Below are 15,339 nucleotides of genomic sequence, written 5' to 3' on the forward strand. Positions count from 1 at the left end.
TTGACACAAAAAAGAAGCACAAAATTCAAATGTCATCGTATGTGTCTTGCAGCAATATTCAGCGACAATACTTGATGTTTGAGCCCGAAATAACAGGGGCGGGGGGGGGGGGGTACAGTTCTCCTTTCAATTATGTCTTTGCTTCATACAAAATTATTTCTGTATTGAATGTAATAACTCGAAGATAATAATACAGGTTATATCAGCATCTAAAGTCTGAAGTAAACGTTGTGATTTTTAGCGTAAATATTTCTGGAGATATTAATAAGTGAAGCATTGCAGAGGAACACAATTTTATTGAAAATCTGATGTCTGACTTTGTTTAAAACATCATTATATCTTTAAAAAAATCTATAATGTCAGAGATACTCATTAAGCAAATGTATAAGATTCAAGACCGAGCCAGACTTTTTTTATTGAATACTATATATAGCTTTGTTTTCTTAACATTCATTTTTCGTTATTTATAGATCTTATTTAAGTATCACTTTCAAAGGTAATGTAAAAATCTGTCGTCGAAATATGAGTTATTGATTTTAACTAAAATTGGTCCGGATATATTTATACGCGTAACTCAGTAAGATTTCAGGAAGAGGGAAACTTTTTTAAGTATCTGATTAAGTCTTAAACTTAAGAGTTTTTATTATTTTATTTAAAAATCGATTTCAAGCTGAAACAAAATCTCTAGCCGGAAATAAATTATTTGAATTGTGTAATTTAAAATGAACAAGTGCTGGAGATGTTCATTAGCGAAAATGTGTAAGATGTCAGAAAAATGCAGAGTTTTTTAATAAAAAGTGCATAATGGCTTTTGCCTAAAACTTTATTTTAATTTCATTTTTTTAAATAACATTTTACTGGTAAAACCAAAGTCTTAAGCCTGAAAAACTGTCTGTGTGTTGTTCTCAATATTTCCATAACTGGTATCTTGGTTCCTTTTATTTTCTTAATAAATTGAAATTTACAATAAAATGTTCATCATGACACGTATGGAGCCTTAAGTAAATGTAAATAGTTTCAATAATGTTGGCTACATTCCATAAATGTATTCATTTTCTTATTAAATATTCATTATAAAGTTTAGATAAACAATTAAAACACGAACACAATAATATATGTTTTTCCATGGATTGCAAAAATCTGCGATCGAGGTACAAAAGCATTCAGTGGGAGATCATAAAAAGGTCAGACGATTTTCTGCAATTTAAAAAAGAAATACATGCCATAAGGATATTTCTGCATACTCGAGCTACACGTCAAGTGCAATCATTAACTGATATGGTTTATCATCGTGTTTTCGAACACAGGCTAAATACTTTAAAAGTGAATCTATCTGTGATTAGTCACGATAACATTGAGTTCAAGGTTTTTATTTCTCGGTAAATAAAATCAGCTGTATACTTATCTAAAATTCTCAGCATTCGGTTACATGTTTATTAACCAGATAATGGACTTTTGCATTTATAATTTTCGCTAACGCATACTTTTGATTGTTTTGCTTTTGACAATAGTCTATCATTCAGCTTGTAGAATGGATAGCCTTGTGATTAATTTAAACTTTAGCGGATTTGAGGCTTTTACAAATTTATAATATAATTGTAGAGGTATAGTTTTATTAATGTAAAATTATGTTTATGCCGCCAATTGGTTATATTTCTGATTTGAATAACATATTTGACATCTGTACAATATTATAAGCTGCATAAATTTAGTATCACAATAATTACGACTTTGGCATATCGGTATACTGACATCTTTCAACCAACCTTCGTACGATATTTAAAATCGCCTTCTGCTTCTACTAAACATGGTTTCACTGTCATTTAAATAATAAGTTTCTCCTGGTATGTCCTGGTCTTGTTGCAAAAGTGTATACGCTAAGGAACACAATTCTTTACCAGTGATTATTTTTAATGTGTTGTTTTCCTCAACTTGTATTATATTGTCAATACGAACACAATGAGTTTAGTTTAAATAAACATATTTACAGATTATTGGCTTCACAAATATCTGAACAAATGGACAGACAAGCAATTTGACGTTACATGTATTATTGTTTCAAATCAGTCCTGCACCACTTGGGTCTGATTTCAGCTGCTACTAATGCGGTGGATAGGATAAGTAGTTGACGTCTTTACCTTAAATAATAAAGGTAAAGGTTCCTTAAATAATTAAATAAAAACGCAATATTTGAAGCGGATTCATCCTCTGGTGTAATTAATCTGGTGACAAAACTCAGGGCTCGGAGGTTCGATTTCCCATCAACTATAACGTTCGTTTGCATTTGACTTCTAACTGATGTACAAAGTAATACATGCAGGTGCTTTACACTGGGCAAAAACAAAGATCTAGAGTCGCGCCTGGAACGGCCCTTGTTAAACCTTAGCATATGTTCTGGGGACGATTGGAAATTCCCGGTGCAAACAATACAAATCTACCATACATTCATATCATGCAAATCCTACCTATTGGTGATATATTTAATGAGAATTTAATTACTGATCATTTACGCAAATAAAAAGTAGCAGCAATAGATTATCGGCGTCCAATTACGAGTCTTTATACCTGGTAGCGCTCTGTTGATGTGGATACATATACCCGGGTGTGTCAAGTGTTAAGTATAACATTTAGTGTAAGTCATGGATGAGTGATGTTAATTAGAAAAGGTGTGTTTTGAGATTTGTTCCAGCAATGCTTTATTTTGCAAAAAAAGTGTATTACTTTTGTTGGCACTTTTTACAACTTTGTATTTCCTTTTCAGATCGTCATTCATATTATGAGTGTAAGTATTTTAAAGATAGTACATGGTTTTCCTTAAATAAGTCATGTGTATACAAAGACAGTTGGATTACAGGATAAACAACACCAACGTTATATGACATTTTTATGTGAAGACGTCCACGTATATAATTAAAGTTGATTAACCTGTTTAAAGTAAGTATTTTAAAGATAATGGATGCGACTCCTTAAATAAGTCATTTGTTTGCATAGACAGTTGTTTTAAAGGGTAAATAACACCAAAGCAATATAGCATTTCATGTATAGCCGTCCTCGTATATAATTTAAGTCGATGACATATATATTAAACCCGTGTTATCTTTTGTAAATGTGGTAAAACAAATAATAATAATAACTATAAATACATGAGTAACATATCAATTATACAAATCCACAAACAGTGAAGTATAATACACTTTGTATTTATGTTTCGCATGTGTGTATCTTGCTTTAAAAATCTGAATCAAAATGTATGTCAATGCGTTAGATTAAAAGAATATGCAATCATTATCACCAGGATTTAAATCGATTTTCGAAATTAATGTCAGCACAGTCATAACACATTTACGTTTCTTGAGTTCCTTAGTCTGTTTACCTCCAAAGCATGTATGACATAATTTAGTTGTATATATATATATATTTACAACTATTAGAAATACAAATAGCGAACCCTTTTTATATAAGTTTTAAGAAAATGTTAAACATACAGGGCATAAATTAAATTTGTTTACACTGTATGTCACCGATGTAACCATTTTTGATTGTGATAACTTGTCTGCCATTCAATTGTTATTTGTTTCAGAGTGTATTTCAAAACGACAATATTATGTCTTATATGGCGACAGTTAAACGAGTCGGTTCATTCTGGACGTTTCTTTAATACATATTTTGCTTACCATTTATAAGCGTTGAACTGACACCTGTACATGCACAAACACAAACATACATATTTTAATAAAAATATCATATATAAAAATACAAACCGATCGATACGTATTGATTTAAAAGTGCATCTGCATGTAAACGAATCATTCGGAATGGTAAGTCAGGGAGTTATTATATTTATTAATTTTTAGTCAAAGCTGATTATAATATCCCCCCAAAAAATTGTGACGGAAAAAACATTTTAATACAAATAAATAATTCCAAAGCATTTTTTTTTTATTTTGACGATTTATGGAAGTGGTTTTAATCATTCATCTGAGAAAATGCATACGTTTGAATTTAAAGGCAAAAAAAATACAAAAAATATCTTCTGGTTTGAAACCATTTATGTGCTTTGTGGTTATTTCGTTATAAGTGACATTTCTTATTGAATGAGTTTATTAATATTTGTAGTTATTATGCCTCAAATGCTAAATGTCTCCATCTTTATAAAGTATGTATTTCATGTAAAAACTGTATATCCAGGGCATTGAATGATAACATGAATGCCACTCTACAACATTGCAAATAGAATTGTCGTGATAAAATACCATGACAATGGCTCAAGTAAGACTAATTCAATATTGTTTCGGGAGTTGTACGTTTTTTTCACTACCTTATATTGCTATCCTATATTGGTTTAAAAATTAAGCCGTATACATACTTTAAACACACTTTCAAACCTTACTGTACTCATAAGACATATTATCATACTCGAGAGTAATCAATATTCGGATAGTAGTTATTTATGTTACATTCCTGTGAAACATGGAACAAACATTATAGTGGAGATAGAAAACATTCAAGATTTAAAGTTTATTGTAGACATCAGTGGTTTATGTTAACCGATAGCTTAGTTATTTGTTGTTTGGTATAAAGAAACTCAATATGGTAACCGACGGGATTTTACATAAAATAAATATCAATACAGACTATGAATGACCGAGATGTTAGAGCGCAATGTCTTTGAAGTCTCACTTTCCAGACCCTGCATGATTGCACCTAACTACATGCGTTGTTAAATTTAATTGTTTGAATCATTGTACTTAGACAGTCAATATCATATCTCAAGAAATTCAACTACATCAATAGTTTTACGACATTATTACAGAACTTTATCACAGTTTCATCTTCATTTTTAAATATGTTTTTTCTTTCTTCAGTCCCAAGTAAATGCCGTTAAGTACGAAGTAAAATAACAAAAGAAAGCAAAGTTTAACAAAACAACTGATGTATATAAATATACTAAGAATTACGAAAAATTCAGAACAAACAATTGACAACATTTTAACGACACATAATTCAACATTAATTGCTTTCTTTTTTGTAATTAATTAACGTTATTTTCATAATCTATCTGAGAAGTGAAGACATTTGAAATTTAGGCAAATTACATACAAGTATTAATAAACTCATTACGTTAATAATGTAAGTTAACATATTTTTTATCCATACAGTTTATCCAAGGCATATAATGGTACAATGACCGTCAGTTGGTAACGTTGCAGTAATTTAATTGTTGATAAATGAATAAAACACCATGCGAATGTATTGACTATGTAAAGAATACCATATTTATGTTCAAAAATGTGTTGTGTTTCTTAATGAAATATCAAGTTAGCCGTTATTGGGTTTTAACAAGCAAACGTATACACTTTCAAACCTTATGTTCTCATTATATATTCAGGATAATATTGTAATAACAGGAAGTTATAAATACATGGAGTTCATGCTATTTATGCTACATTTATTTGACTGCAACAGGTTGTATGATGCAAGGTACCGTACAAACATCACAATGCAATATGAACTCATTCAAGTTTGTGGCTGGGAACGCGATTTTGACTATTCTAGTCAAAGCATGACTTTTTCAGTTAAGCATATATTTTGAAATTGCTATATCTTAGTAATCAAAATCCGAAATTTGAGCATCCAATTCCTAAAAATGACGAAGTTATGCCACTGTTTGTGTTTCATTTCACAAACGACGAATAGCGATGTTCTGTATGAATTGACGTTTCAATTCAATGAGTATCGTTACATGTCATGCTGATCAGTTTGTGTTGATACTTACTCAACTGTTCGCGTATTGCGATGAACATAATTCATAACTTGACGTACATAATTAATTGCAGTATAATAAATCATTAAATATTCATTGTTGCCATGGAAACAAACAATATTTGTTTTCATAAGTATTGCCATTTTTAAGAATTGAAGACAAAAATTACAGCAAAATCAACAAAATAAGCTCTTGACAGATATGGAACATGGTAGACACATCCATAATACTAGTATTAAAAATGTATGCACATTTTCTGGAAATAGGCGTGTTTTCAGAAATTGAACATTTTGTATAGCTTCAAACTTGACACAAAAAAGAATCACAAAATTAAAATGCCATCGTATGTGTCTTGCAGCAATATTCAGCGACAATACTTAATGTTTGAGCCCGAAATAATAGGGGCGGGGGGGGGGTACAGTTCTCCTTTCAATTATGCCTTTGCTTCATACAAAATTATATCTGTATTGAATGTAATAACTCGAAGATAATAATACAGGTTATATCAGCATCTAAAGTCTATAAGTCTATTAGTATCTTATTTATAGATCTTATTTAAGTATCACTTTCAAAGGTAATGTAAAAATCTGTCGTCGAAATTTGAGTTTTTGATTTTGACTAAAATTGGTCCGGAAATATTTATACGCGTAACTCAGTAAGATTTCAGGAAGAGGGAAACTTTTAAAAGTATCTGATTTAGTCTTAAACTTAAGAGTTTTTATTATTTTATTGAAAATCGAGTTCAAGCTGAAACAAAATCTCTAGCCGGAAATAAATTATTTGAATTGTGTAATTTAAAATGAACTAGTGCTGGAGATGTTCATTAGCGAAAATGTGTAAGATGTCAGAAAAATGCAGAGTTTTTTATTAAAAAGTGCATAATTGCTTTTGCCTAAACCTTTATTTTAATTTCGTTTTTTTTAAATAACATTTTACTGGTAAAACCAAAGTCTTAAGCCTGAAAAACTGTCTGTGTGTTGTTCTCAATATTTACATACCTGGTATCTTGGTTCCTTTTATTTTCTTAATAAATTGAAATTTACAATAAAATGTTCATCATGACACGTATGGAGCCTTACGTAAATGTAAATAGTTTCAATAATGTTTGCTACATTCCATAAAAGTATTCATTTTCTTATTAATTTTTCACTATAAAGTTTAGATAAACAATTAAAATACGAACACAATAATATATGTTTTTCTATGGATTGTAAATTAAAGCAAGTCTTACAAAAATCTGCGATCGAGGTACAAAAGCATTCAGTGGGAGATCATGTCATAAGCGGATTAAAAGTGTTAATTTGTATGTCTGTGACACCACATATCTGAACGTGTGTAGATGCCGTTATTTAGATAAGATACCATGCGTCACCTTTTAAAAACATCTTAAATGACAATCAAAGCCTTATTTATGCTTAGTTTTATTACTCTTAAAAATGTAGATGAATCTTGTTTCTATTGATTACCAAATACCTGATAAAATATTTATTAAAACAATGCGAACTATAATGTGATGATCCAATCGATAACAAAATTAATTTAATTCCAGAAATATATTAAATAAAATCGCTTCACTTCATTGTATTGTACTGGGACCTATACAAACAGATAGGTCCATGTATCGTTCTACAGTGCCGTAATGGCTGCTTTGCGAGTATTCAGGGGCGGTAATCCGGGAGTTATCGATATCTGGGATTGTCTATTGAGCCAGGGAAATGCACAAATATTCATGTTTATTACAACAGCCGAATCTTTAGTAGACGCAATAACACAGTTTAAAAACCCTCCTGAAACATAAACAAATCATAGCAGTGTTGGGCTGATATCATACGTATTTAACATATGCATTATGTCTTTTGCTTGACATTGAGAGGATATTCAATAAAACGGTAACAATAACGATACTGTCAAAATAGTAAATGCAAATTGATATCAATATAAGCAACTAAAACTAAGATATGAAAATTGTTCGGATATTTCAAACCTAAAAGTACGCGAGAAAGAATAATATGTTTCTCAACTAATGAATCCCATCAACAAATAAAATTTAAAAAATAAAGTAATTAATCGTGTCTGAGTAGGATTAAAATACTACTATTAAATTAATAACTTCCAACATTGCAAAAATCTGACTTCTTCATAATGACATATTATGTTCTGAGGAACAAACACTCAGCTCTATTTGTGACTTACTGTCCGCAAAATATATCAAAATGATACTTATAATTATAACACAAAACAAACATGAAATATGTCAGTTATTCATCATCTGGGTTGTATTTCAAAATATTTCATAAAACTATGTTAAGTATATCTTGATGAATTATTATTAACAAATATCGAAATTGGTAGAAATCTGTCATGCCGGTCATTTGTCCATCCTTCCGTCATCCCGAACGTTAAACTCCCACTCAACTCAGTTTACAGGTACTACGGGTACTGAGTTGAGTGGTGGTTGAATTTCGCCGCACCAACCCAATTAGACACTGTGCAAGATGCGGTTATAGCATTCGAAATGTCGTCATGGATTCAGAAAATGCACAAGTGACTGGTGTTCATATTCGGTCCCGTGTAGATCTTCCATTCGCGAATCTTTGACGCGAATGGTTCTATAAATGATGTAGTATATTTAAAAAAATATACATACATAAATATGAATAAAATGTTTATGATTGCACAATTGCAATCTGTATACCGTTTCATTTCTTATTTTGACAACATCAATATAAATACTACTCAAACACTTCACATCAAAATGCAGACGCTAAAGTATAAAAGAAGCAGTTGATTATCTTCGTCCATTTACGAGTAGTCATTTTATCTGAAAGCTCTCTATTGATTTGGATACATTTTAATATGCCAATTGCTGCTGGTTTTAAGTTTGACATTTGGTATAAGTCATGAATGAACAATGTCAAGTAGAAAACATGCGTTTTGAGAGCTGTTCTAGCAATGATTTATTTTGCGAAAATGTATTACTTTTGTTGGCACTTTGTAAATCTTTTTTATTAGCTGTTTCAGTACGTCCTCGTCCTCCTCGTTTTCGTCCTCCTCGTGGTATTTTTGGTAAGTATTATAAACACTATAATATAAATAAATGCGAAGTTATATGACATTTAGTACGTGTAGACGTCCAACTTATATAATTTTATTTGATTACATTAACAAGTGTTCTCCTATGCAAATGTTGGACATCAAATATAACAATATATAAATGGGTAACATATAATTTATACAAGTCCCTAAACAGTGAAATATAATTAACGTTAATTTTATTGTTCATATTTGGTTATCTTGCTATCAAAATCCTCCTCATTTTTTCTTGCAATACGTTAGATTAAAAGCGTAGGCAATCATCACAAGGATTCAAATCGATTCCGGAATGCATGCTAGCACAATCATTACACATTTGAGTTCCTTGAATTGCTAAGTCTATTTTGCGCATTTAAATGTAAAAGTGTCAATGTAAAGCTATATACAATACAACATACCGGAAACTAACTTAGTTGAAATACACTTATCAATTACAATATGCGCTATACATACACGTTCACAATTCTCTTTTCCTGAATATTCTGTCACTTAAGAGTAAAATGGACTATGTACACTGCATTACTACAATTTGTATACGATGTTAATGATGCATTGGATTCAGAGTTTGTCATGAACTGATCGCCGTCGCCAGTTATAACGCAAATTGAGGCTATCTATAGTTTAAATGGACTGAGCTCTCGTTGTGTTGTACTTTTCTGAAATTCTGCCAAGTTTTAATGTTTTGAATAAAATATAAAACGAGGTCTAACTGTAGAAACCCTTACACGTAATAATGTCTTGCTATTATATTATTAATGTCAAAACACTTACTATAAATCTAAATTTATATAAACTGGGATAGCCGCCTTGGAACGGTCAATTAAAGGTATATTAAGTAAAACATGTTTGATGTCTAGTCCATATTTCTCACAATCCCCGGTATTAATTAAATTTACCGATGTTGATTAAAAATTAAGACATGGATATCAAAACAAATACACATATGTCATATACTAGTGTCTCACGTAACGGAGAGCTATTCAGACAAGTTGATGTTTTTACATTCTACTGCATTCGCACAGCATTAATATAAACCTAGGTACAGTATACCATGAATGTAACACATGCTGATCAACAACTGCCTTACACACGTAGTTTATTTAAAGTAAATAACCTTTTGTTAAAAAAACACTGTACGTAATCGATATTACCACTCTTGATTTTGATAAATGTAACACTATCGTGTAATGTTTATGTATGTGTTATATATGACGACTTTGTATGCCATATATGTTGATTATTGGGATTTGCCTTTTTTTCCAATATATTATTCACCATTATAATTTCAATTTATTGCATGTCATCTCTGGTAAACGTGCAGAAAATAGTTATCCGCCGTCAACTAAGGGTAAGTACTTTTTACCTTTGAGAAAGCGCGGCATTAATTGTATCAATATGCGTTAAGACGATTGTAGTGTTAATTCTGAACCGTTGTATCGTAAAATCGATCATACTGTGTTAAAGTGTTAAAGTGTTAAAGTGTTAAAGTGTTAAAAGTCGTACAATTATCACAGTAGCCCCGTGAGAGTTAGTTTTAGATTTAAACCTATTTATTTTAGCTCGATTGCATCGAAAGTCTAAGGCTTATTGAAACGCTCTCGAGTCCGTTTTTCTGGGCATAGAACCAGTACTTGATGTCTATGGGGGTAATTTAAAGAACTCTCCCACAGTGGGGATCGAACCCATGACCACCAAGTCGCTAGGCAGACACCTTATCATTGCACCACGGCGGCCCCGTGTGAGTTATCAGACCAATTCCCGTAAAAACCGTCAGACCGTTGCAGAATAATAATATAGACATTATTATTGTTATAAAGGCTACTTTCACAAGACATATAGCGTTAGTTCGACCTTAACGTTATTTCGGGATATCTGTATATGACGTTGGACGTCAACCAGCAGTAGGTCTCATTCAAGACAAACCTTTGCAATTACAATCAATTTATGTTCAAATATAATTTTCTCGTTGATGCACTTGTATTACGTTGTAAATAAATACTGCTTGCGTCATATACAGCGTCTGGCAAGCAATCATTATCATAGTATCATTCATAATATCCAATTTGTGTCATATGTTTTCACCGAATTTTCTAATTAGCTAAGCATAGGCATTATTTTGCATAACAGTTGGTTTTGAAATTTTAAGGAATTGATTGGGGTACATTACACTATTTGGTATTGCTTTATCTAGGACTTGTACAATCATTTACTCCTGTGATGTACTTGTTCAGGAAAATTTCGGAATACCTAATGACGACATATTTTTTTCGGAAATAAAATGATAAATTGGATTAAATTAATACTTTGCGGAATTCAATTATTATTTGAGCCCAAATCACTTCCTGCTTTCAGAAACAATATTCAAGCTACTTTATAGATACCACCATGGATAGTATGCTGTTGTTTTGTTTTGTTCTCTGCCGAAACAATCACAATATGTATAATGTTTTTACTAAATACAGCCAGCACCAATATACAGTATAAATACGACGCGTTCGTGTGCTACAATCAAGCAGACCCGGAGACCAGCGTTTCGTTTAACAACTGATAGAAGAACTAGAAGGTAGAAGGGGACTCCGCCTGTACGTCCCAGGTCGTAATGATGTACTGACAGAGGAGCTGGAAGATAGAAGCGGAATTCGAATGTTCGTCCCAGGTCGTGAAGTTTTATCTGATGCCAACCAAATCGAGGGAAGGTAAACACTCACCGCTGCAAAGTTATTTGCAGTTGTAATTTGGTAAATTAGACCTCGTACTTTAAAACGTGCCAGAATAAGGGCATAGTTTTACACATCCATATGAGCTATTTTTATTTGATTATGAACAATGGCATTTGATGTAAATCGAGCTCTAGTAGACACATGTGATAAATCTGTTAAAAAGCTGTCGTAACAATTAAGAAGTACTTTTAAAAAATTCGACTTAAACACCTTTCTTATCGGCAAATTTATTCATACTTACACTGACACGATTTCAAGATCCTTCAATCTCTCATGCGAAGCATCTTAGATACTTAAAGTTAAATGAACAGTTCCTTGATATCGTCGACTTACCTAAATTCGCGACTAACCTAGATTCGCGGATTTTGTTTTCGCCACGTAACCGGTACCAATACTTGTTTCTGCGCATGCGTGATCGTGGCGATATGCAAATGAATGTTTACTCGATTGGAACGATTGAAGATTTGTGAAAAATAATGCGTTTTAAACAAGTAGAAAGTGTGAATTAGAATCAATTAGCAAAAATATCATATTTTCTTAACACCAATAATACCCGACCATCGAATTTCATATATATTAAGTAAAACTCAGATATCACGATTTTTTGTTGTCGTCTGCTGTTGTAGTAGCATTGCCATATATGGAAATGTTACGCTTCGAAAACATGAGTAATTCCAACACACGAGTTATTGTGTGTTTCATAGACCATGAGAATTAAGCTAATTTATATTTATTTTTGTTTTTTAAGGCAATCCCTAAGCATTATCGCAAGAAGTATAGGCTTTATTCACCGACTTCCTTGATAAATGCTTACAAAGGAGAAGAATATGTCCGTTCTGAGAGCCTCAAAATTATACAGATTGCCTAAATATACATTACGTCATAGGGTCTTTGAAAAAATCCACCCAGACACAGTTGTTATGTGAGCTGCTCCCGTTTTCCATGCAATTTACCCTGTTCATATGTTAATATTTTATTGTTATTTCGCGTTTGACTTTTTTGTTAAATGTTTCGTTTGCACCAGAAACCAATTTAAACTGTTAATAATAAGTTAGCTTGGCCTTGAAATGAATTTTTGTATGACGTCATACCCGCGAATCAAGGGTAGTAAAACAAAATGGCTGACGCTTTACACTTATGTCAACAATATTGACATTTAAGAGCTTTAAAAACATTTTTTTGGAAATCACAATGGAACAAATCAGCGAAGAATGAATTTATATTAAGAGGTTAATGTTTGTATTCGTTGTTTTTTATGCGTTATTATTTTAATATTGACATTTAATGTTAAGGTCGCGAATTAACGGTAATCCAGGATATATATATACTGTTCATTTAACTTTAAGTATCTAAGATGCTTCGCGTGAGAAGCATTAGGAAACTAGTAGATTGCACAAAAAGGGTTAAATGTATCAACTAAACATAAACCTTTCTGTATTAATTTTGTTGTTTGGTTTTTCAAAGTACTCATGCTGTATATTAAAAAAATAGTTGACCTGTGAAACAATTAACCCATTAAGCATTTAAAACGTAAAAAAAGTTTACATAGAACATAGAGTTCACCATGAAGTAATAAACGTAATTAAATGCAGGGCATGCATAAACTAATGAACGAAATGAAAACTAGCACAGATACATATACCGAGTATTGCAAAGAAAAATACTTACGATGTGATCTAATGTGTTTGTTTAACAAAGATCTTTTATTGTCATGTTGTATCTTAGTATACAGATTGATGTATGGATGGTGTGATATTATTATTTGAATCAAACACGCATCCCCAGCGTTTCTATTTTATTGAAAATCATTATGATATAAAAATAATTTTTCTGACTCTCAAAGCCACATTAGCTACCATTGAGTAATTAAATGGTAATTCAATTGAATGACTTTTAATTATCTTGTATACCTGTCTAATTTGAGTTACAATGCTATGAGGTTTGATGGTATTTATACATATATGTATCATGAATATTGCTGGACCAAGTGTGAGGTTCAATGCTCTAAATCAGGTTTAAAACCCCAATGCCTAGTCATGGGCGTTCCGAGGCGGTGACCCCAGCTTTATTCTACTCTGTATATTGCTTTATATTGTACCGTACTGTTTTAGCGGTTGGTTACTTGCCATAAATAAAGGATCACGAACGTTTGTATAAAAGGCATGTATTACTGCTAGACCAAATTCACTTCTTTATACTGAATATAACGCTTAACATATACACGTAAACATATTGAAATAAAATCAACTTAAACGGAATAATTCAACACGCAGAATGTACACATCTTTAGATCATCTCTTCGGAATTTCTGGCGGTTTAGGCATACTAACAAGCACATGGCGTAAAGGATTGTATGGTATCATTGTACAGCTATACCAGTCCAGAGAATAATGCCACGAAAAGTGCTCATTCAGGCTGGCTTGGCTGAGCATATTTACAGTTACCGCTATCAGGCCACATGTGGGCTGTGGTCAGTGTCTCAGCATGGTAGGGTAATTAGGGGCCATAAAACTGCCATAAAACTGCACAGGGCCAGTGTGGTTTAAAGTTGCCTCCAAGTACTTTTTTACAATGTATTCTAATAATTCTTCTTGTAATAAAACCTTTAAAGGGATCTTTTCACGCTTTGGTAAATTGACAAAATTGAAAAAAGTTGTTTCAGATTCGCAAATTTTCGTTTTTGTTATGATATTTGTGAGGAAACAGTAATACTGAACATTTACCATGGTCTAATATAGCCATTATATGCATCTTTTTACGATTTTAAAACCTAAAAATTATAAAGCGTTGCAACGCGAAACGATTGAATAATTTGGAGAGTTCTGTTTTTGTCGTTAAATTTTGTGAAACTACGAAGATTGCTTATATTAGGTATAAAATATATCACGTGTGTGTAATCAGCGGAATAGCTCAGTAGGCTATAGCGTTTTTACTTCAGGACTCTAGCAGGACTCCAGGGGTCATTGGTTCGAAACCTGGTCCGGGCAATGTTCTTTTCCTTTTTTTAATTTTATTCTTGATTTTTTACTGGAGCTTTTACGATCCAATGTTTACATTTATCGATATAAAGCATTTAATGAATAAGTTAAAAAATGCCAAAATCTGTGAAAAGGCCCCTTTAACAGTTTTGCATGGTTTCATGATATATGTTCAGACTGATAAGTTAATTAAAATGCAGTAAAATATATAATTTCAAGATATTTAAATAACATGGAATATTTCAAAATTCAGAATTCATAAAAAATAGGTACATGTATGAACAAAATGTACTGGAATAATGACATTTGAGACATTTTGCTACATTATTTATTAAAAAATGTATTGTTTGCAATAAAAACAAAACAAAATATCAAGAAAAAAAAACAATGTCAAATAAGTTTATTCACTGATCAATGCAGTAATTAAGCTCACTGTGTGCATTGTTTTGCTAACCATGCTAAAATGTCACATTTTAAGATGTTTTAAGTTAAAACTGAAATAACACTAATCTATGGAAGTTAACTAATTTTGCCAAGGAACTGACAAAAATGCTCATTATCGGCACCCTGCAGATCCTTTGATTTTGTATGCATGAGATTTTAAACATAAAATCTAATATCTATTAAATTTTAAAATATAAAATTAAGCGACTTAAGTGTTGAAATATTTCTAAACAGTACGAGTACAATAAAATGTACAAACAAGCAGAGTAAAAAATGCCCACGATCATTTATAACTTATGCTTAAATCTGTTCTAGACTCTCCAAAAGATACAACACTTTG

General features: G+C 31.6%; 1 protein-coding gene across 1 annotated transcript in view; it reads left to right on the forward strand.

The window, feature by feature from the left end:
* LOC127855604 (uncharacterized) overlaps positions 1–15,339 on the forward strand; it is a 380,241-nt gene that overhangs the window by 276,753 nt on the left and 88,149 nt on the right. The window contains exons 9-11 of the mRNA XM_052391351.1: positions 2,762–2,782; positions 8,777–8,830; positions 10,179–10,205. Coding sequence (XP_052247311.1) covers positions 2,762–2,782; positions 8,777–8,830; positions 10,179–10,205 — 102 coding nt within the window. The remainder of the gene's footprint in view (positions 1–2,761; positions 2,783–8,776; positions 8,831–10,178; positions 10,206–15,339) is intronic.

The sequence above is a fragment of the Dreissena polymorpha genome, chromosome 13, assembly GCF_020536995.1.
Source record: "Dreissena polymorpha isolate Duluth1 chromosome 13, UMN_Dpol_1.0, whole genome shotgun sequence".
In the NCBI taxonomy this organism is placed as follows: domain Eukaryota; kingdom Metazoa; phylum Mollusca; class Bivalvia; order Myida; family Dreissenidae; genus Dreissena; species Dreissena polymorpha.